At 52.7% G+C, this 20763-nt stretch overlaps 1 protein-coding gene across 2 annotated transcripts in view; it reads right to left on the bottom strand.

Annotated features, from left to right (window-relative positions):
• Positions 1–13009: 13009 nt before the first annotated feature.
• Slc30a4 (solute carrier family 30 member 4) overlaps positions 13010–20763 on the bottom strand; it is a 28198-nt gene continuing 20444 nt past the window's right edge. For both annotated transcript variants that reach the window (XM_004639069.2, XM_023724095.1), the window contains 5 exons: positions 17023–17176; positions 15795–15990; positions 15096–15201; positions 14288–14422; positions 13010–13566 (listed from right to left, as the gene is read on the bottom strand). In XM_004639069.2, the coding sequence (XP_004639126.1) occupies positions 13412–13566; positions 14288–14422; positions 15096–15201; positions 15795–15990; positions 17023–17176 (746 nt within the window). In that variant the 3' untranslated portion in view covers positions 13010–13411. The remainder of the gene's footprint in view (positions 13567–14287; positions 14423–15095; positions 15202–15794; positions 15991–17022; positions 17177–20763) is intronic.

Here is a 20763-nt window from a genome sequence, read left to right as displayed (position 1 = left end):
TACCTTAATATAATGAAAACAAAGCTGAAAAGAGGACTGAGGAGTAGACGGGAAGTGCCGGGAACCTGCTGCCCAAGCCCAGCTCTGCCACCTGTCCGCCCCTGTGCAGGTCTCGTCGGCCCCGGCCGGCTCGCGGCAGCCTGGTTCGCCTTCTGGGCTGTGGCGAGGCCCTTTTGTTCCTTTGCTCTGCTGGAACGGTTACTCCCGCAGAAGCGCGTGGGCGGGTTTCAAGCGCAGGTCCGGTTCTAGCTGCGGGAACCGCACCTGTCCGCGTTAGCGGAAATTCCGCGCAGGGCTCCGGCGCCATCTGCCGGTCACCTTCGAATAAGACAGAATCGGACGCGCCGCTGGCAGCCTGCGCGCCGCACGCGAGCGGGGCGGCCCCCAAGGACCGATCTGCGGGTCCGCGCCAGCCCGAGCGAGCCCGCCGCAGCGCCGGGGCAGCTCCGAGGCCCGCCCGGCCACCAGCGCGAAAAGTCTGCGGACCTCAGCAGTCTGTTTATGGATGAAAAAGGGTACCAAAAAGCATATGTCAAGGTGAGCTGTTTCTTCCACAGAGAAGCGAGGAAAGCAGCTTTTTAAGGGTTTTCCAATTGAACAAGAGTTATGAGAGAGGTTTAACTTTTTGGTCTTAGACTCTTCAAAAGGTGGAGGAAATCCCAGCCTTCCGCCCCCCGGCATTGAGAGAAAAGTAATTCCGATTTTTCCCACGAGGGGGCGCACCTGCATTGTCCCTTTTTCCTCTTTAAGGAAATAGAAATTAACCCCCAAGGGGCGGGAGATAGCTCAGTAGAATAAGTGCTCCCCAGTTCCGGTTCTGCAAAAAAAGAAAAATTAACTCCCAAGAGACACCCGCCCCAAAATCAAATGGGGGCAGCGGGTGTTCCCAGGCACACAGGAGGGAGCTCAAGTTGCACGACTTTGGAAAACCGCTCCTCGTTAGAAAACAGAAAGCATGCACATTGCTCTGCCTGGTCCGGGTTGCTCTTGACAGCAGGCAGTCGTGGTGACAGCAGACTAAGGCAAGAAATCTAAACCTACAGTGTGGTGCCGGAAAACAACAACAGCAGGGCAAACACCTAATTGTATCTCCAAGTTGCAACAATATGGATCCATTCACTGGGGCTTGGTGGTACGCACATGTAATCCCAGCACTTGGGAGGCTGAGGCAGGAGGATCTCCGTGAGTTCAAGTTCAAGATCAGGCTCCCAGGCTCGTCTCACTAGGGAGTGAGGCTCTCTCTCCCCTGAGAATGTTAGTTCTAGGCAAGCATTTTGTTTGGGGTTTTTTTTTTTTTTTTTCCTGCTTTGAATTACTTCTGTGGGGAAAATTTCCATGAGCAGGCTGATGTGGCCAAAGAGCTCAGTTATTTTCATGCTGTTTTATAAACGCCACCACATCGTTCCCAGACAGTGGAGCAGCTCGTTCCAAGCAGCCCAGCAGCTCCCTGAAGTTTCTCAGTCTACCGACAGCAGTCTCTTAAGACTTCCAGGATTTAAAGGGCTGCTTAGTTTGTTATTTGCTCAACAAACTGGGCATGGTAGCACATGCCTGTTGTCCCAGTACTTGGGAGGCTGAGGCAGGAGAATCTCCAAGAGACTGAGGCCAGCCTGGTTTACACAGGACAGCCTGAGTGAATAGCTGGGCACTTTTTGAAAAATAGCTGAGTGAATAAATAAATAAATGAAATGGTCATACACTTCCTGGTCAGTGGGCTTTTGCCTCCCCCACCCTCCCCATCTGAGCCTGAGGACTCTCTCCTCCCCTGGACGCTGGCTTCCCCTGGGCCTCCTCAGTTCGGATGTGCACACTGGCGTCTAAGGGCGTGGTGAAGCCAGCTCAGCTTTTGGTGCTGTGGCCCCAGCCGCTGGCAGGGGGCCTCAGCCTCCCTGCTTCCCAGGGACTTCTCTGGGGACCCAGGGGGAACAGGAGGAGGGCTGAGTGTCCAGGTAGTTCTGGGCACAGGTCGAGACCCACTGGGCCATGGGAGCCCGGGACAGAGGCCCTCGAGGCCCTGTCACCAAGATCTGGGGCTGGTGTCACCTCCGGGGGTGAGGCACTGTGTATTGCGAAGAAGCCAGTGCTAGCGGCCACTCCTGGGGACAGTGGGTGTGGACCGAGGACTGCGGCTTTGGGAGCTGATGCGTGCATGGGCGGGCACCAGTGCAGATGGTGTTGGAGGTGTGGTCTGATTTCCCGTGGCTCTGGAACACTCTGTGGCTGTTCTCCGTCCGCGGTCCAACGTGGTGGCCAGGAGCCCCGCGTGCGTGGCTGCTGAGGGCTTGAAATGAGGCCGCGACAGCGTGGGAACAAGGCTGGAAGGCACGTGCTCGGCCTGCGCGCTCCCGCGCCTGCCTTTCTGGGGTCCTTCGAGGTCGGAGCCCTCACTCGCCGCAGAGCAAGGCGCGAACACATCGGGGCCCCGAAGTGGCCCCTCACAGGTTTGTGTCTCAGCAAGCGACCCAGGGCTGGCCCACGCACGTCACGCGCGCACAGGCTGCATTCCTAGGAGTTCAGGTAACTGGAGCTTGCGCATCCACTCCCGGGCCTCGGTCACCTGGCTCTGCCTGGGAGTCACCCTGTTGTCGTGCGCCATCGGAAGTTCATTCCTCTCGCTGCTCAGGAGAGTTCCTTCATATGACAGCAGCTGAGCATGTTTATCTCTTCTTCAGTAGAGGAATATTTATATCTGGTTTCTTAGTGTGTGTGTGTGTGTGTGTGTGTGTGTGTGTGTGTGTGTGTGTGTTAGAAATTGAACCCAGAGTCTTCACACTGAGCTGCAGTCCCAGTCCATTGTTTTTTTATTTTGAAATAAGGTTTCTCTAGGTTGCCAAGGCTGGGCTTGAACTTGTGATCCTCCTGCCTCAGCCTCCTACAGTGCTGTCAGTACCAGCGTGTGCAGTCACACATGGTGTTTCCCAATCTTCAACCATTGCGATCAAAGCTGCTATGAACACCATTATTCTAGCTTTTTTTTCCTTTTTATGTATTTAGTACAGAGTCTACAGGGCCTCACCACACAGACACACAGATGGGACTCAGTGAGTCTCCCGTTTTCAGCCTCCCAAGCGCTGGGATTACAGGCACGCGCCACCACGCCCAGTCTCAGTCCCTGTCTCAGTGCGCCCCAGGGGAGGGCTGGCGGGCCGGGGATTGAACCCCGACCACTGCTCTGCCTGAGCAGGCGCTTTAGTCTGCTGAGCTATCTGGCCGGCCCTATTCTAGCTTTTGTGGAGGAAATGCGCTTTCATTTTTCCTGGGGGCATGCCTAAACCTGGAATGATTCGATCATACAGTGGAATTTAATTGTAATTAATAGTAACTTAAGCAGTAAAATGTGGCTGGAGCTGCTGTGTGGAATAGCTGAGTTCTAGAGTCGTTGCTACTCTGGTGATTCCTTATGGGGAGACCATATGCTCTTGGCGTAAAACCTGAATTTATTTGCTCATCATTCTTTGAGCAAAGATTAAGTGAGGCCTATTGTGTGTGTGTGTGTGTGTGTGTGTGTGTGTACAGTATCGGGGATTAAACTCAGAGCCTCTGCACTGAGCTACATCTCCAGGCTTCTTTTTGAGACAGGGTTTCCCTGAATTGCTCAGGCTTGGCTCAAACTCTCGATCCTCCTGCCTCAGCCTCCTAGAGTGCTGGGGTCGCATTAGGGATGAGGTCAGCTTTGCAGAGGACACTGAGAGTGGGATGGGGCAGGACAGGTCTGGACCAGGCCGGGTGCCTGCAGTCTAGAGGCCTCTCTTGTTGGCCCCTGAGTAATTAGTGTTGAAGTTCCTGGGAGGCAGGTGGCAAATCCACCAACACCCGACACCCCCAGTGTCAGGAGCAGAGGTGTCATTCGGCTGCTGACTTGGGAGTCCTCGCCTGGGTGGTGGGCTCTGAGTCCATGCCTGGGAGTGACATGGAGAAAGCCACTTGTCACATGGAGAACAGAAGGCAGGGTGTCCAGGAGCAGCCAGGGAAGGAGGGGAAGCCTTGCAGCCACCTCAGGGGCCTCCTCCCTCGCGGGGAGTCAGCTCTTAGGGGCTGGAACGCCTCATGTCTGAGACTAGGAGCCATGGGGGACATCAGTGTCCACTACCACGAAAGCCAGGGGGAGAGGAAGTGAAGGTGTCCTTGTCCCAGTGGGCACAGAGGGACCCTCAAGAGGGCCCAGCTGGCTCAGGGGTGGGGACCGCCTGCCCCCACATGAGGAGCTGCACCTGAGAAACAAGGCGAGGGACAGCGGTGGCCTGGAGGGCAGGTGTAGCTGGGGAAGCCAGAGGTCCAGGGTGTGTGGTCACTGCCAGGGACATGGATGTGTGGGCCAGTGCCAGCTGTCCCTTGGGCTTGGTGGGGCACAGCAGGGGATGCAGCTGTGGGAACCTCCAGGGCTGGACTCTCACTCTGTCACTGTGACACAGCCCGAGGAACCAGTCCAGGCCCTGGTGTGGGTATGCATGTGTTGGGCCAAGAGACTTCCTAGAATCCTGGGCCCTCCTGCTGAGGGGCCATCGGCCTGCGCCCTAGGACAGGCGTGACCACAGGTGGCCAGTGCGGGACGGATGCCGGATGCCAGAGCACAGAGCACAGTGAAGACTTGGCAGGTCGGAGCCTGGGATTTGGAGGTGGTGGTGGAGTGTCTGCCAGGAGAGCATGGAACGCTGAGGAAACAGGGTGGAACCGGTTCCTGGGCCCATTTGGGGAGCACCCAGCCTGGGTGTGTAGGGGCCATGATCTCAGGCATTGTCACACCCGTCCTGGGAGGGCCTGGTATCACCGCTGGTGTCAACGATGCTGTGGTGGCTGGCACACATCTGTCATCCCAGTGCTCGGGAGGCTGAGGCAGGAAGATGTCTGAGAGGGTGAGGCCAGCCCGGGGGGTCACAATGAGTGCAGGGCCAGCCTGACCCTGGCATAGTGAGGCCATGGCTCAATAAACAAACTAAAAGCCCTCACAGGGCTGTCTGCATTTGCTGAGCTGACACCCCAAAGTCCTTAGAACTCTCCCAGCCCTTGGTCAGCACCAGGTGGCAAAGCAGTGGCCAGTGACAGACCCGCTGTGGTCTGCAGTCGGCTGTCAGAGCTGATGGACAGAGGTAGGGACAACTCAGCGCCACCGGGGCCGGTCTGTTATTATTCCAATGCCTACCCTGCCCACCCCCCCAAAAAAAACCCTTCAAATGACTGTAGAAGCAGCGCTCTGGGTTTGTCTGTTTTGCCAAAGCATGCAGACGTGTGACACACATCTGAACTGCCATCTCCCAGCGCTTTTCCGCGGGTGACCCGACTCGGCTCTGGTTCTGACTGCGCCTGCCTGCTCTGGCTGCCTGCGGCTTTGGGGGTGACCTGAGGGCTGGCGGGGTCCTTAAATCCCTGGGGTGCCCATGGAGGCCACTCCCTCTCCTGGAGGGGCTCTCGGTTCTTCTCAGGACTTCCCCAGTGCATGGTCTGCGGGGCAGAGGGCTCGGGGTGTATCACCAGTTGTGGTGTGGCCCAGCCGATGTGCGGGAGGCGGGACAGGGACAGGGGGCTGCGTGGTACCTCAGCAGGCAGCTCTTCCCGCTCTGCTTGAGGCTTTTCTGTCAGACCTGGCCTGGAGGCTTCGAGCACCTGCAGCATTTCTTTCTCTTTTTTTTTTTTTTGGCAGAACCAGGGATATGTAAATAGGATCACAAGTCCACATCTTGTACAGCAATTAACCACTAAGAAGAATATATGCAGTGTATTATTTGTTGAAACTGTCCTTCCGATTTGATTTGAAACTGTCTCATTGCTATCTCTTTGTCAATAAAACTTTGAAAAATAAATAAATAAATAAATAAAAAAAAGAACCAGGGATCAAACTCAGGCCCTTGGGAAGCGCTTGTTCCACTGAGCCATCTCCCCAGCCTCAACCTGCAGCACTTGATCCCTGCTTCACATCTACAAGCCCACAGCGAGCTCTGCTCCTAGAGTGTGTACAGTGCAGGCAGAAGCCTCCAAGGCCAGCTTTCCGGCGACTGTGCGACAGACGGTGTCGGATGCAGCCCCCATCTCCTAATTCAGGAAACCCCCGCCTGCCAAGCCAGCTAACTTTACCTGGCGTCCGTTTTGCTGCCGTGGTCCCTTAGTGCCGTGGTCCCTTAGCGCCGTGGTCCCTTACAACAGTGCCTCTAGCACCAAATATACAGCAACGGCCCATGCCCTGTGCATTACCAACACTATTGTTTTAATAGTTTTTAGAAATACCCAGGGCTGGGGCCAGGGAGATGGCTCAGTAGAATAAGCATTTGCCTGGCAAGCACAAGGGTCTGAGTTCAATCCCTGGTTCTGAAAAAAAAAAAAAAAAAAAAAAAATACAATACCCAGGGCTGGGGCCGGGGAGATGGCACAATAGAATAAGTGCTTCCCTGGCAAGCGCAAGGGCCTAAGTTCAATCCCTGGTTCCTCAAAAAAAAAAAATTTAAAAATTTAAAAATAATAATATCCAGGGCTTTGGGAAGCAGTCTTACATACAGCAAGGGGAGGATGCAGGTAGAACAGATTTTTTTTTTTTAATTTATGTGTGTGTGTGTGTGTGTGTGTGTGTGTGTGTGTGTGTGTGTCCAGCTCAGCCCACCAGAGGGCGAGGCTGGCTGGTATGTGGTGCTGGGGGATTGAACCGTTGTCCCTTTGCTTTGCTAAGCTTGTTCAAATAGGTGCTTTAGGCCACTGAGCCATCTCACCAGCCCCGGTAGAACAGATTTAACACTGGAAACTGGCCGCAGTCTGCTAGAGGCAAGGCTCAGAGTGTCGCCTGCACCACCAGAAAAGGACCCCAAGCCTAACCCTTGCTGCGCTAGGTCCTTCACTCTCTGAGGCCAAAGTTCCCCAGACTGTGGCTCTGACACAGTCACCTAGGCTGCCGAGCCTTCCTCGGGAACAGAGGCTGGGCAGGACTGGATGTGGTGGCGCATGCCTGCAATCCTAGCACTTGGGAGGCTGGGGCAGGAGGAGCGCTGTGAGTTCAGCCTAACCAGCACGGCAAGACCACGTCTCAAAAAAGAAAAGAAAGTAAACAAACAAAAATAACTCTGGGCAGGGTAAGGGTGTGTGGGGTCAGCTCACCCATGGCTACCTAGGACACAGACTCGGTCTGTCTTTTTCTAGGGCTGAGTGTCTACAGTACTATATTTTTTTTACAGTACTGTATTAAAAAAATCCCACTTTTATCAAGAAATGTCAATACACTCTGGAGTAGAAACAACACATATAATTTTCCTCTCTAATGTCAGCATTTTGTTAACAAAAGCATAAAAGCCAAAACCAACCTCACAAACCCATCTATAGAAACTAGCAAGTGAAAGACAGTAAGACTCTGAAAATCAACCCAGAACATCTGTTGGCAAAGTCCAGGCGTCCTGGCTTACACCTGTGATCCCAGCACTCAGGGAGGCTGAGGCAGGAGGATCGCAAGCTTGGCTAATTCCAGCTGGGTAACTCAGGGAGACCTTGTCTCAAAATAAACAATGGGGGGTAGCTCAGTGCAAAGGCATTGGGCTCAGTCCCTAGTACCCTGGGGGGGGGGGAAGTCTTCCTTACTGGGAAAAAACCCCAAGGCCAAAGTACGCAGCTTGTAATGTTCTGAGCACTAGGTGCCCATTAAGCTTAAACCGAATGCCCCGTGAGAAGGGTGTCACTGGTGACAGCTCCAGGGCCTGTTTCCAAACCCCCAGCAGAACTGGGGATTGAACTCTGGCCCCTGCATTTGCCAAGCAAGCCCTTATTCTACTGAGCCATCTCCCTGGCCCTCGATTTTCTTTCTGCTGTGCATGTTTGCAGCAGTATCCACATTCCTCCTGGGAGGTACTCCACATATGCGATGCATCTCAATTCTTTTTTTTTTTTGGCGATACTGGTGATTGAACTCAGGACCCTGCGCTTGTCAGGCAAGTGCTTATTCTACTGAGCTATCTCCCCAGCCCTCAATTTGTCTTCATCCCCCTGCATGTAAGATCTATCCATCTACTTCCTACTATCCTTTTGCTTTGCTTCATTGAGTTTCATAGCTTCTAGCAATTCTAACAGAACCACAACTGAAGTTAAAAACGTAACCCCAAATATTATTCGGGTACGTATGAAATGAGGCTAGGTGTGGTGGCATCCCTGTGAGCCCAACACTTGGGAGGCTGAGGCAGGAGGATCTTCATGAGTTTGAGGTCAACCTGGGCTACACAGGGAGATGCTTTCTCAAAAAAACCAAGAAATCAACAGAAGGTACATATGAAAAAAAGCCAAGAGCCTAGCATAAATGCGAGCCTGTAAGATGGCTACCCCCAAACATTCTGACATAGGCCAAACAAAAACCCAAACCAGCTGCCTGCAAACCCCAGACATTGAAGTAGAAATACAGCTAGGTAGGCAAAGAATTCGTAATACTTCTGTAGTTTCTTTTTTTTGGCAGAACCAGAGATTGGACTCAGGCCTGTGCGCTTGCCAGGGAAGAGCTTATTTCCACTGAGCCGTCTCCCCATTTTGTTGGGCTTTTTTTTTTGTTTCTTTTTTTTTTTTTACTTCCGTACTTAGCGTAACTTCCCTACGACTATATTCTATTACCTGGTGCAACTACAGCCCGATTGTTTCCTAGGTAACTTGAAAACTGTAGAGGTCCTAGTAAGAGCCGACAAGTTTTAATCTTACCGGACAAGGTGTTATTTTTCATTTGTGGGCTCCTGCCTGGTGCAAACTATGTAAGGATCCCTATGTGCATTTTCATTGCCTTTATTTATTGCTACATATTAAGGGAAGAATTTTAAAAATCAAGTGAAAAGCTTGCAAGTCGCCAGGCTCCGGTCCCGCCCCCGGGGTCCCGCTGAGCACTCAGATACACAGGGGCCTGAAGCGCGATTTTCTCATTTCTGCCCCAACCCTGAGGGGCTGTAAAAGGAGGGGACACTGCTCTGCACCCAGAGGCCTTGACCAGCGTCATGGTGACCTCCCTGGGGGGCCCTGTGGCTTCCATGTCTACACCCCAGCCTCAGTCCCTCCACAACCACCCCACCCCCTGCAATGCTGCCCACGACAGTGACCAATGCATCTGCCACCACTGATTAGCCCTGCAGTCCACCCGGAAAGTGTCCATGACAAGGAACCGCTCAATGGACTCGTGAAATAGGTGAAGTGGGACTGTTCCACTGATTTTATTTCCTGACCAGGTCTTGCTACATAGCTTAGGCTGGCCTTGGACCATGTACCCTGGGCTGCCTTGAATTGACTTGCCTGCCTCAGCTTTCTTTCTTTCTTTCTTTTTTTTTTTTTTTTGGTGGAACCAGGGATTGAACTCTGGCCCTTGCCAGGCAAGTACTTATTCCACTGAGCCATCTCCCGGCCCCTGCCTCAGCTTTCTGATGCTTATTTCACTGATTAAAAAATAAAATTCTTGGGGCTGGAGAGATGGCTCAGTGGTCTAAAGCACCTACTTAGAACAAGCTTAGCAAAGCACAGGGACCGCGGTTCAATCCCCCAGCACCACATGCCAACCAGCCCCGCCCCCTGGTGGGCTGAGCTGGCCACACACACACACACACACACACACACACAAAATGTAAAAATAAATAAAAAAATAAATAAATAAAAATAAAATTCTTGGCCATTTAGGTCTTCTGTCTTTTTAAGACAGGATCTCCCTGTGCAGCCCAGGCTGGCCTCAACCTTGCAGCAATCCTCCTGTCTCAGCCTCCTGAGTGCTGAGATGACTGTGCCCTGCTGGGCAGAGCAGACTTGGTCTGTGCAAAGCCCCCTCACCTGCCCTTGCTGCTGGCAGACAGCAGACATCCACTGGGATGTCACACTGGTTCCCACCTAACTCTGAGAATGGCTTCTATCCTTCCGTGGTCCAGAGGGCTGCTGGAAGCAACTGACACAGGAGAGACAGGAGCTCTAAGCCTCTTGCTGTCCTGCCTGCAAGCTTTTTCCAAGTTAATTTTGTAAACATTTAAGAGGTCAGCACCTCTTAAATAAGTCTAGATAGGCCAGTGCACTTTCCAGTGATTCTTAACAATATGTTAAGGCTTTTGACTATTTAAAAAAAGATCAAAGATCAAACGGGCTATATGTTTTCATTTTTTAATAAACCACATAGCAAAAACACTTTATTTAATAAATGTATAGGAAATTACAATTTTAAAATTGCAAGTACAGAACACACACATACACTCTGACCTTACACTGACAAACCCAGGTCAAAGTCCTGCTAAGATCAAGCGTGTGCAAAATACCTGGTTCTGAGGGTTCATGGGAAATAGGTTTCTAAAACTGGTATGGCTTATGCAATAACACTACCCGCCCACCCACTCAGAAGCGTACGGATCCCAACACTGCGTCACCCAGCTGAGCTGGCACACTGCTGCCTTGCAGTTTTGAGCTGCATTTATTTCAGAATATTCCCCGCTGCACGAGTAAGCTGCATTGCCCTAGTAGACAGGGGACCCCTCAGAAATGCTGTCACAAAGCCGGCAGGTGCCCTTGATCCAGGACCTTCGTGAGGGCTGGCCGGCCTGGGTACACCCAGGGTCTCACGTGGGGACCCTAGCTCCCCCGCACTGCACAGTTCCCCTGCTTCCAGCAGCAGCAGCAGCCTGGAGTGTGACCTGTGACCAGCCCCAAGCCACCTGAGGGGTGGCAGCATGGCCCGGAACTCTTTTTCCAGGCTGCCCACCTCAGTGCCAGTGAGCTTCCCCAGGTATGGGCAGAGCAGGCCACTCCCTCCAGTGTCACTACGCCAGAGACACCAGCCAATGGACTAAGCCTGCCTGAAGGAGGCACTGTGACATTCAACATCCCACCTACAAGGTGGTCATAGCAAACTGCCTGAAATTTTACTTCAAAGCGCTTCAGATTCTATTATGAACAGTTACTAATTATGATGAACCGACTAACATACATGCATAAGAACACGGAGTTAGCCAAGTCGTGCTTGTTTCAGAGTCACCTTCAAAAGCATGACCTGGAGGGCTAAGGATGGTCCTGGCTGGGGGTGCCATGTCATTGGTCCATGTCTGCAAAACAGGCTCGAGGGCTTCCAGGGCAGAGCAACCAGCTATTTGCTGCTTTCTGAACAGGTCCTTGCTAAGCAGCCCAGGCTGGCTTCCAATTCTCAGTGACCCTCCTGCTCTAGCCTCCAGTGCTGGGACTGCAGTGTGTGCTGCCGCGCCTGGCTCCATCGGCTGTTTCAAAAGTTCTTCCTCCCATAAAAAACCCCTCTCCCTACGGGGTGTCCTGGCTCTGAAAAACGCTGCCCTTCACTGGACTGCGCCATCCTGCCCTGACTGCGCTGGTGAAGACAGACAGTCTCAGGACACCTCCGCTCAGGAGCTGGACTGCGGAGACTCACGGAAGCAGGACACCTATTTTGGGGGAGTGCAAACAAAGCAGCCACAGTTACAAGGGAACTTTAAGAAACCCAGTGATCCTACACAGGACGGGGTGTGACTAAGACCTCTGCTCCGTCACCTGAGGCAGCGCTGCAGGCAGGCGGATGTAGGAATGCACAGCTCTGATGGTACACAGCAAGCCGAGCTAGCGGAATGTGTCTCATTCCACCCCATTCCCTAAGGCAGCAAGATCAGGAAAGGAACCAGAGATCTTTCTCTAAGACAAATCAAAAGGCCTCACCTGGCCAGAGCTAGAAACACAGGCCACTCTGACAGCCTGCAAATATCACTTAGTACAGATCGCATGAGCAGCTGGGTTTTGCTTGTGGCGTCCTCCTGGCAGGGCTCGAGCCTGTCAAGCCGCCTGCCTCTGGGGACAGCACTGAGATGGGCGAGCAGCTTGGACTGGGTGGCCACGGCTCGAGGAGCACACGAGCGCAGGGCTCTGCACCGGAAGCCGTGCATCCGCCCCGAGAAGGGTGGTCACGTTACTGAAAAGGCCATCTGCCACTCTCTAATCTTGCAGATCCGGCACGGTACAAACAGAGCTGTCATCTGCGCTAGAGATAAAGCATGGAAAGCTTCCCGCGCTCCTCTCTTCAGTGGGGCGCGCACCCGCAGCGGTCTCGGCCTTGCTGCGCGTTAGCAAAGCTGTCTGCCACCCACAGAAGGATGCAGGGCCACTTTATCAAGTCACCGTTAGGAGCAGGTCAGCAGGAAAAGCAGCCCCTGCACCTCAGATAGGAAAGTGCCTGAGTACAGCCGGGCGAGGCTCCAGCGCCCCTCAGGGTTTCAGCTCACAACTCGTGACTCTGAGGAGCCGAGACTGACCTCTCACTGTCACCAACAAGGGCGGCTTTGGCTTGGAAATGTTAGCGCTGCCTCCATAGCAGACCAGACGCACGTCCCCTCCCGGGCTTCACACACACACACACACACACACACACACACACACACACACCCCTTCCTGCCGCTTTATGGTCTCAAAGCAGCTCTCTCTTCCCAATCCTCTGAGCTTGGTGGGGTCTGTGGAGAATCCCCAGCCCACAGCGTAAACCACAGGTCTCTCTGGAGCGTGTGCGTCACCTACGTGGGGAGCTCACTGTGGGGCTCCAAGCTGAACTGTGGCCCTTGGGAGCCACCCAGAAAGTGCAGACAGGTGAGCCGAGACACGGGAACCATGGTACAAAGCAAGCTGTGCAAAAGTTGGCAGCTCCTCAAGGGACGGCCGTCATCTACGCTTCAAGCCACCAAAGAGCAGCAAAAGGGACTTTGGACAAATGTATATCTGAAACTCTATACCCTACTCTCACTTCTTTGTTTTAAATAACCGCATGGTAATTTGAATTTAAGATTCATTTCTGCCATTCAGAATTGTATCGAAAATATTTCCTAAGCAACTTAATGACAGTGACCAATCACAACACGTAAAGATTGGGTTCTGATAAGCCTACAGATAATCAAATGGTCAACTCTGAGATTCGAAACTCTGGAAAAAGTTGCTTATAAAGTATAACTCTGACAATAACATTGAGACTTACTTATGAAATGAGACTTCTCTGAAACACTGAAGAATGAGTACATGCTCTACTCTGTGTAATTACTAGTATTTTCTGAAATCGGCTGAGAAAATTTCTGTAAAAACAGCAGCAATTCAGAAGCTGGATGTCAAGATTACTGAAATTTAAAAAACAACAACTCTGATTTCTAGCACTGGCTTCATAGAAAATGGCCTTGGAAAGCATTTTTACACGTAAATACTGAGCCGTGATATGCTTCCGTGGACACAGGACTGTCAGTGAGCGGACGCTCTTCCGTGAGGTATCTGTAGAGTTGTCTCTCTGTAAACAGCATCTTGGAAACATCCCCATCTGGAAATGGCGCAGACGCCAACTGGCAGGCCGGAGTGACTGTTCTGAGACTGGGGCTAGATGCAGTCCGGCCGTGGGGCCCCGCTTTGTCCTCAGGTGGCGTTTATTGCTCTTGAGTCCGTGACGCAGTCACGTAAGGCAGCAGAGCTGGGCCCAGGCTCAGGGGCTGGAGCTCTGGCAGCTCGCGCAAGTCCTGGCCACCTCCTGCCGGTAGCTCTGCAGCTGAATGGTGCATCTGTACAGGCCGAAGGTGTTCAGGAGCAGGTGCTTCGCCTTTGACTGCACTTCCTCCCACCTGGATGCGCTGCCAGGAACTGCAAGGGCAAGGACGCCACGTTACCGCCTCTGCGCGGCCACTCGTACCTGGGGTGAGGACACTGGGAGCACCGCCTCGCGGCGGGGCACATCTGCACCAGCGGGCCGTCTACGCTTACTGGGCGCTCCTGTCAGGGTCGGGCTACACATCCGGACCTCTCTCGGTTAGAGAAGGAGGATCAGGCACCGCTTACAAGCCTGTCATTAAAGATCTCATGCACTTTTATTTTTTATCTTTGTATTTGGTGCAGGCTCTCCAGGGTCTCACTACATGCATCAGACTCGCAGTGATCCTCCTGTTTTCAGCTTCCCAAGTGCTGGGATTACAGGCCAGCGCCACCACGCCCGGTTCAGCTCACCGTGGGGGTAGGGCCAGCATGGCAAGCCAGGGATCGAACCCTTGTCCCTGTGTCTGCCTAAAGGGGTGCTTTAATCTGCTGAGCTATCTGGCTGGCCCATGCACTTTTAAAGATGAATCACATACATGTATTATTTTAATGAAAATTTAAAAGGACTCTATCTGCAAGATGATTTAAATAGAGAGCATAAATAAATGAATAGCACAGACTGCACGCCCTTCCTCTGAAGGGAGAGCTCAGTCTGCAATGTTCTTTTCTGGCTCTCAGTCCTGACCCAGGACTTTCCTTCGGAAATGAGCCTACGGAGCCCGAAGCACAGGCGCGGCCTGCTCCCCGCGGACCCCCGACCTGAGCCGCGTACTTAGCTGCATGTGGACTATGGCGCTGGACTTTCCCGACGTGAGAGACCAGATGTTCAGGTCTTCTACTGCGTGCACGTCTTCTATCTTCATCAGCGCTTCCTTGATCCGGTCCACATTCAGGTGGCTCGGCACACCTGCGAGTTAGAAGAACACGCGCCGTAGAAGCTCACTCAGGAAGAAAAGAGGAGTTTTTAACACGAGTTCTTTTTTTTACACGAAGTTAATATACACTAAAATATTCCTTCATTAAAAAGAATGCCAAAATAAGCTAAGATGACCAAAAAAGACAAAAGAAGAAAGGCCCAGAGGAACACGTGAGAGTGACAACCCCGCCGCAGAGGGCTTTCACTTCTGCGCTTACGCAGGTACGTGGAAGGAAGGGTGCCACAATGCAGCCAAGCCACAGTTAAGCGGGAATTAAAGAATGAAGTAAATCACTGGATAAAACTGCGCCAAGAAGCACGCCCCTCCCCCCTTGATTCCAGCCCTTGGGAGGCTGAGGCAGGACTGCGGCAAACGGGAGGCCAGCCTGGGCGACATGGTGAGGCACGGTGCCAGACCTGCCTGCACAGCACAATATGAGACCCTGCTTCAAAACGCCAAAACCCAACCAGAGCTGCACTTGCCGGAAGCAAGGGAGAGTTGATAAGAGATGGGCGAGAGTGGGGCTTGCGGAGACAGCTCAGTGGAGTAAGTGCTTGCCTGGTAAATGCAAGGTCCTGGTCCCACAAGCCACAGCTCTCCCCAGGGTCCTCTCACTCCACCACCCCAGGGATGAGCAAGCTGCGGGGAGCAAGGAGAGCTCACCTTCTAGTATTATCACCACGGTGTCCCAGATGATGCGGAATGTGGTGAAGGCCATGAGTAATGAAAACACGTATGTGCAGATGGGGTCAGCAATCTTGTATTCTGGCTAAAAGGTAACAGATCAAAGCTGTGTGATCAATATGGACAGACGTAAAGCAGACCTTAAAGCCAAGCAAGGCCCACGTCCGCTGTGTTTTGCTTCTCCCTAATGGGACTGGAGGATGCCTTTACATCCTGGTCCCTGTCATCTCCTCCTCAGGCTGCTTGCAAGACTCCTCACGGATCTGTTCCGAGGCCTGTGCCGCCTCTAACCTGCCCACCCGCCCCACCCAGAGCTGGGTGAGGCCCCAGCCCCACCCGTTAGAGCGTGGGATGGCGCGCTGAACCCAGGGGCTCCCTCAAGGCAAAGCATTGAAGATGGAGAGCCAAGAGGAGGGCCTGCTCTCCTCCTGGCCTCTCCCCACCCAAAGGTCAGCAGCTCCTTGACAGCTGAGTTCTGGGGCCAGTGCCCCCACAGGGAGCACAGGTGAGTCCCTGGGAGAGACGGTGCTCCGTGCTAAGGACTGTCTGCTGGGGCAGCGACTCCATCAGGGCAAAGGCAGCAGGACCAGACTCCCATCAGGGCAAAGGCAGCAGGACCAGCGGGGTCCCAGCAGTCTCAACCCTGAACTTAAATGCATTGGAAAAGCAGCCTATTACCTTGAACCGGATGATGTAGGCGGCGATGAGCACGCCGACGCTCTGCACGAGGTCCCCGAGGGCATGCACGAAGGCAGCCCGCACCGCCAGGCTGTCCTGTCCCGGACGGTGGGCCCCGGACCCTGGGCCAGGGGAGCCGGCAGGGGGCGCGTGCGAGTGGGAGTGGCGGCCGGACTGGTTCAGCAGAAGCCCCATTCTGTTGGAGGACAGGGAAACAGGGGTATAAGACTACTGCCAGTCAGACGTGGGCAGGGGGTGGGGTGCAGACAGACAGAGCAGTTCACGAGGCGGACCTGAGGACCGGTGGGGGGGTCAAGCCGGTGCCCACAGAGCCGAGATTCTCATAGAGAAGGGGGAGAAGCCCACGGAAGCAGACCTGGCGCTCGAGGGAGCGGTGGGACCCCAGCACACTGGGAGAAGGGAGAGCGCCACACGAAGGCGAGGCAGAGGCGTGTAGCTCCGCGGCACAAGGGGAAGGCCCTGACGGGGCTGGACGCTGGGGCCGGGGTTTCCGATGTGTTCTGAGTGTGGGGGGAAGCCGGGCTGGGAGCGAGCGCCCGGCTGATTCCTAGTGGGCAGCTGTCTCGGGACTGCAAGTGTGGCTGCTCTCCTGTCACCGTCACCTCAGGGAGGGACAGCTTCGCAACTGAGGGCTGGATCGCAAATCCCATTGTCCAGCCTTTGCAGAAAAAGATGGCTGACCTCTGGTTTAAATGATTAAGTACATAATCTAACATTTGGTACCTTTTAGGAAAAAAAACCCCGGCAGTTTAAAAAACCTAACTAAATGAAAGTACTCTAAATGTTGAACACATATTTGCTGGGCGTAGCGGCATACGCCTGTAATCTCTGCACTGGAGGCTGAGGCAGGGGATCACCGTGATTCCTGGCCAGCCTGGGATACATAGTGAGCTCAAGGTGAGGCGAACATCCTTTATATCTGAGCAAGCTAAAGAGGAATTCCATGGCATATGCCTGTAATCCCAGCAGTCAGGAGGCTGGGGCAGGAGATATTTGGGCTCCACCCAGGTTACATAGTGAGTTCAGGCCAGCCTGGGCTTCAGAGTGAGACCCGGATTCAAACAGGAAGGGAAAAAGAGGAATTTACAGTATCTACTTTTTAAATATTTAAGATTAATACAAATATTTTTAAAACATGACCACGTAACTCCACCATCTGAACGCACGCGTGGAGCTGAAAGCGCGGCTGTGCGCGTACGCAGCTTACAGGAGATTCACGGCAACGCCGACGGCCGCGGTGACGATCATGACGTCTCCGTTGATGTCGTAGTTGGTGTGCATGGTTCTCTGCACGGCTTCGTAGAGCAGGAAGCCCATCAGGACGTACACCAGCAGCACGCTGACCATCGCCGACAGCACCTCTGGGGAGGACAGACACGCGGCTTCAGCACTGCTGCCTGGCCTGCACCCGCAGAGCGGCGCCCTCTGTGGTTCCTGCTTCGCTTCCAGGAAAGAGCTGAGCGCACTCAGTCATTTTTGTCACAGCCTTTCCCGCACAGTGAAAGGACTTAGCCACTCGAGTGATCCGGGTCCTTTACTCCCCCTACCACTCACTCCCCACCCTCCACGCCTCTCTCGAGCCATGGAGTTCACGAATACAAGGAAAGAATGGCAAACTGGAAACCACTCTGACAAATACAGGACCAGACTAATACCCGAACATTAACAATACAGTAACAGTAAACAATCCTCGAGACACACCTGTAGGGGTCCCAGTGCTGCACCAGAAAAAGAAAGGCCCAAATTCTTCATCATAACGAAAAGAAATTGGATTGCCTCACACTCCTCCACTAACTTGGCAAACAGGTGACAAGCCTGAGTTAGCAAGGGCACACCGGTGCAAGGTTTAAAAGCTTTCACCCTTTCTGAAGCAAATCCAAGTGAAGGGGGCATGCACTCCCAGGTCATCTGGGAGACTGCAGGGGTCACGGGCAGCAGCAACCCAGGAGCAGATTCTCTGCGGGGTCAGCCCTGGCCACAGTGCTGCGTCCCTAAAGGGACCATGTTAAGTGTGCCCGCGAGAGGGTTGTACGGAGTAAGTGGTGATGTAACTTAGGGTGGGGTTACCAGCCTTCTGGGTTCTTTGGAAAAAAGAAAAACAAAAATCTAGCAGACAAGCAACAGCAAGAAAGTATACCATCTGGGGAGTGGGACCAGGTTCGGGGACTCACCTTTCACTTCTTTTCATTAGTTTTTTTTTTGTGTGTGTGTGTGTGTTTTGCTCCTTGAATGCCTTCAGGGCACTTTTGCATGGCTGGAGTGTTGTGGGGATCGAACTACAGCAAACTGAGGCTGCCAGCATTGTGGAAGCAGCCACTTAAAGAACTGAGCTAGGGCTGGGCCCCCTTTTCATTAGTTTTTGAAGTGTTTTAATCTTTACTATAAACATATTGCCTTAGACAAAGAAAAGCATTATTTTTAGGGCAAGCCAGTATACAATATAACCCAGGCTTTCCTTTCTAGAGATGCTACTTCCGGAAAGGGGTGTGCCCGCACAGAGTGAGGGGTGGGGTGGGGTAGGGGTGGGGTGCTGGGTGACAGTGAGGGACAGTGAGCAGCTGCACCCAGGAGACAGAGCTGGGGATCGGCTGACAGCACTGGAAGAACAAGGAGTGCTTGTTGAATGAGGAAGGAAGGACCATAACGTGCACTCATAAAACACAGGTCGTGTAGGAAAACCACTTGCCGGGACATTAGCCGTCCTGTACGCTCTCTGGTACCTTTCTGCAATTTTTCTCATGTGAATACAAAATAATAATTCAACAACAAAATAGGGCAATGTGAACTCTTTTAAAATATCATTGCTGGGGGGCCGGGGAGATGGCTCAGTGGATAAGCGCTTCCTTGGCAAGCACAGGGCCTGAGTTCAATCCCCGGTTCCACCAAAATAAATAAATAAATAAATAAATAAATAAATAAATAAATAAAATATCATTGCTGGGCCAGTGAGATGGCTCAGTGGGACCTGAGTTCAATCCCCAGTACCAAAAAAATCATTGCTGGGCATGATGGCACATGCTATAATCTCAGCATCTGAGGCTGAGGCAGGACTGCCATGAATTTGAGGCCAGCCTGGGCTACATAGAGTTCAAGGCCAGCCTGCACTACATAGCAAGACCCTACCTCAATGCCCTCCCTGCAAAACACAAAATTAAAATGTTATTACACTGGAAATTATGACCCACAGGGGTAGTCGTATCCCAGCTACCACAGAAGCGGAAGCAGGAAGATCCTAAATCCGAAGCCAGCTGGGAAGAATGAATAGCATTATATGAAATAAGTGCTGACACTCAATAACAACAGCAGGAAAATACCTTGAAGTAAAATTTTTCCTAGAAAAACCTGACATTAATCCTATTAAGTGTTAAACTGCTTTGTTTTCTCAGGACGGGCTCTGGCTGAGGAGCCCAGGCTGGCCTGGAGCAGGCAGTGACACCCGCCTCTCCTTCCCCAGGGCCACCACACCTGGCAGGAGGTGAAAATAACCTCACAGCTGTTATCTGCGTGACTCACTGTCCAAGGCTGCAGGCAGTTCAGGTGTCCTGGACTTTGATACATCTTCATTCCAATTTGTGAATTACAAAGAAGAATCCCACAGCAGTTCTGTACAGGTAATGTGCACAAACTCACAAAGCCCTGCACATCAGCAGAACAGCTCTGGGAATAGGAAACCACTCAGCTCCCATTCAAGGCCATCGTGGAACACCGGGGTCCTCACATGTTGATCAGGTTTCCAAAGAGAAAGCTACGGGCAGGACCCGAGGGCAGATCCCCTGCACACATGGGGCTGGGGACACCTCCCTGCAGGGCTCGGACTGTAAACTCTGAGGACACAGGCCATGTGCCAATTGGAGGCCCGCCAGGCAGGCCAGTGAGACCCTGTTTCAAATAACCGAAACAAAAATCAAGAAAAAACACCCTGTGTCTTTCGTAACATGTTTTACAACCACACCACCAACAAAAATCCCAAGCCCCTTTCCTAACCATCAAAAGAAAACAGAACTGAGCAACAGCATACCAAACCCAGCATCTCTCGGGGCCTCCCCAGGGCTCACCAGGCCGAGTCTCCACCCTTGCAATAAGAGGTCACAAGGCAGCACTGCTTGCTGTGTCCATGTCCCCATGCTCCCGCCTGGTCCCCAGGACTCAGGTCACTCATGCTGCAGTAGGACCAAGGGACCCAAAGGACACTGGGTTCCTGGTCTCTGTTGGCTCCCAAATCCCCATTGTGCAAGTTCTCCTTCCGTGATCCTGGGCATCCTGTGTGTACGTCACGTTAACCCACCCTCCAGTGACCACATTCCTGAACCCTTAAAGCTACCCTTTTGTGGATTCTTGGACAAGGCAAAGCCATATTCAAAGCAAAGTAAAATAGAAGCCAAAAAGGAGCCCAGGCTGGAAGTTCTCATGTGCCAGGCCAACCTGAGAGCACCCCAAAGACCCAGCACCCACCTCAGTTCCCGGCAACAGGGCTGAGTGGGCTAGACACTCCTGAGGTGGCACCGCAGGGCCCTGCTGCCAACTCCTCTTCCAGCAGAGAAGCAGGATGGTCCCTCAGTCTGGCTCCCTGGGGAATGCTACCTGTCGAAGTGACTTCTGTCTGGAGTACTGTCAGTGTGAAGGGAAACCCCCCACAACCTAGATTTTGAGGGCTGACACTTATAATTGAGAAACATAAAGCACGGAAGATACTATCTGGCTAAAAAGGCTAATAGTACTAATATGATCATTTTCTCTGATACAACAAACAAAAACCTCTTTCACTATAAGTAAATTAAATGTTGGTGACATAACAGAAATAGGTCTAATTAGCATTTAAAATTCTCCTCCACAGTATCTTTACCATGTGGAATGCAGATGCAGTCAGGCCCCCATCGGAGCAGGAAGCCTTCCAGCACCGCCCGAGTGCAGCCCTCCCTCAGCACTCGGGCTCTGTGCCCTTCCGCTA

Source organism: Octodon degus, unplaced genomic scaffold (genome assembly GCF_000260255.1).
Source record: "Octodon degus isolate 3935 unplaced genomic scaffold, OctDeg1.0 scaffold00105, whole genome shotgun sequence".
Taxonomy (NCBI): Eukaryota; Metazoa; Chordata; class Mammalia; order Rodentia; family Octodontidae; genus Octodon; species Octodon degus.
The sequence above is the reverse complement of the archived record's forward strand: the minus strand, read 5'-3'. Positions and strand labels throughout refer to the sequence as shown.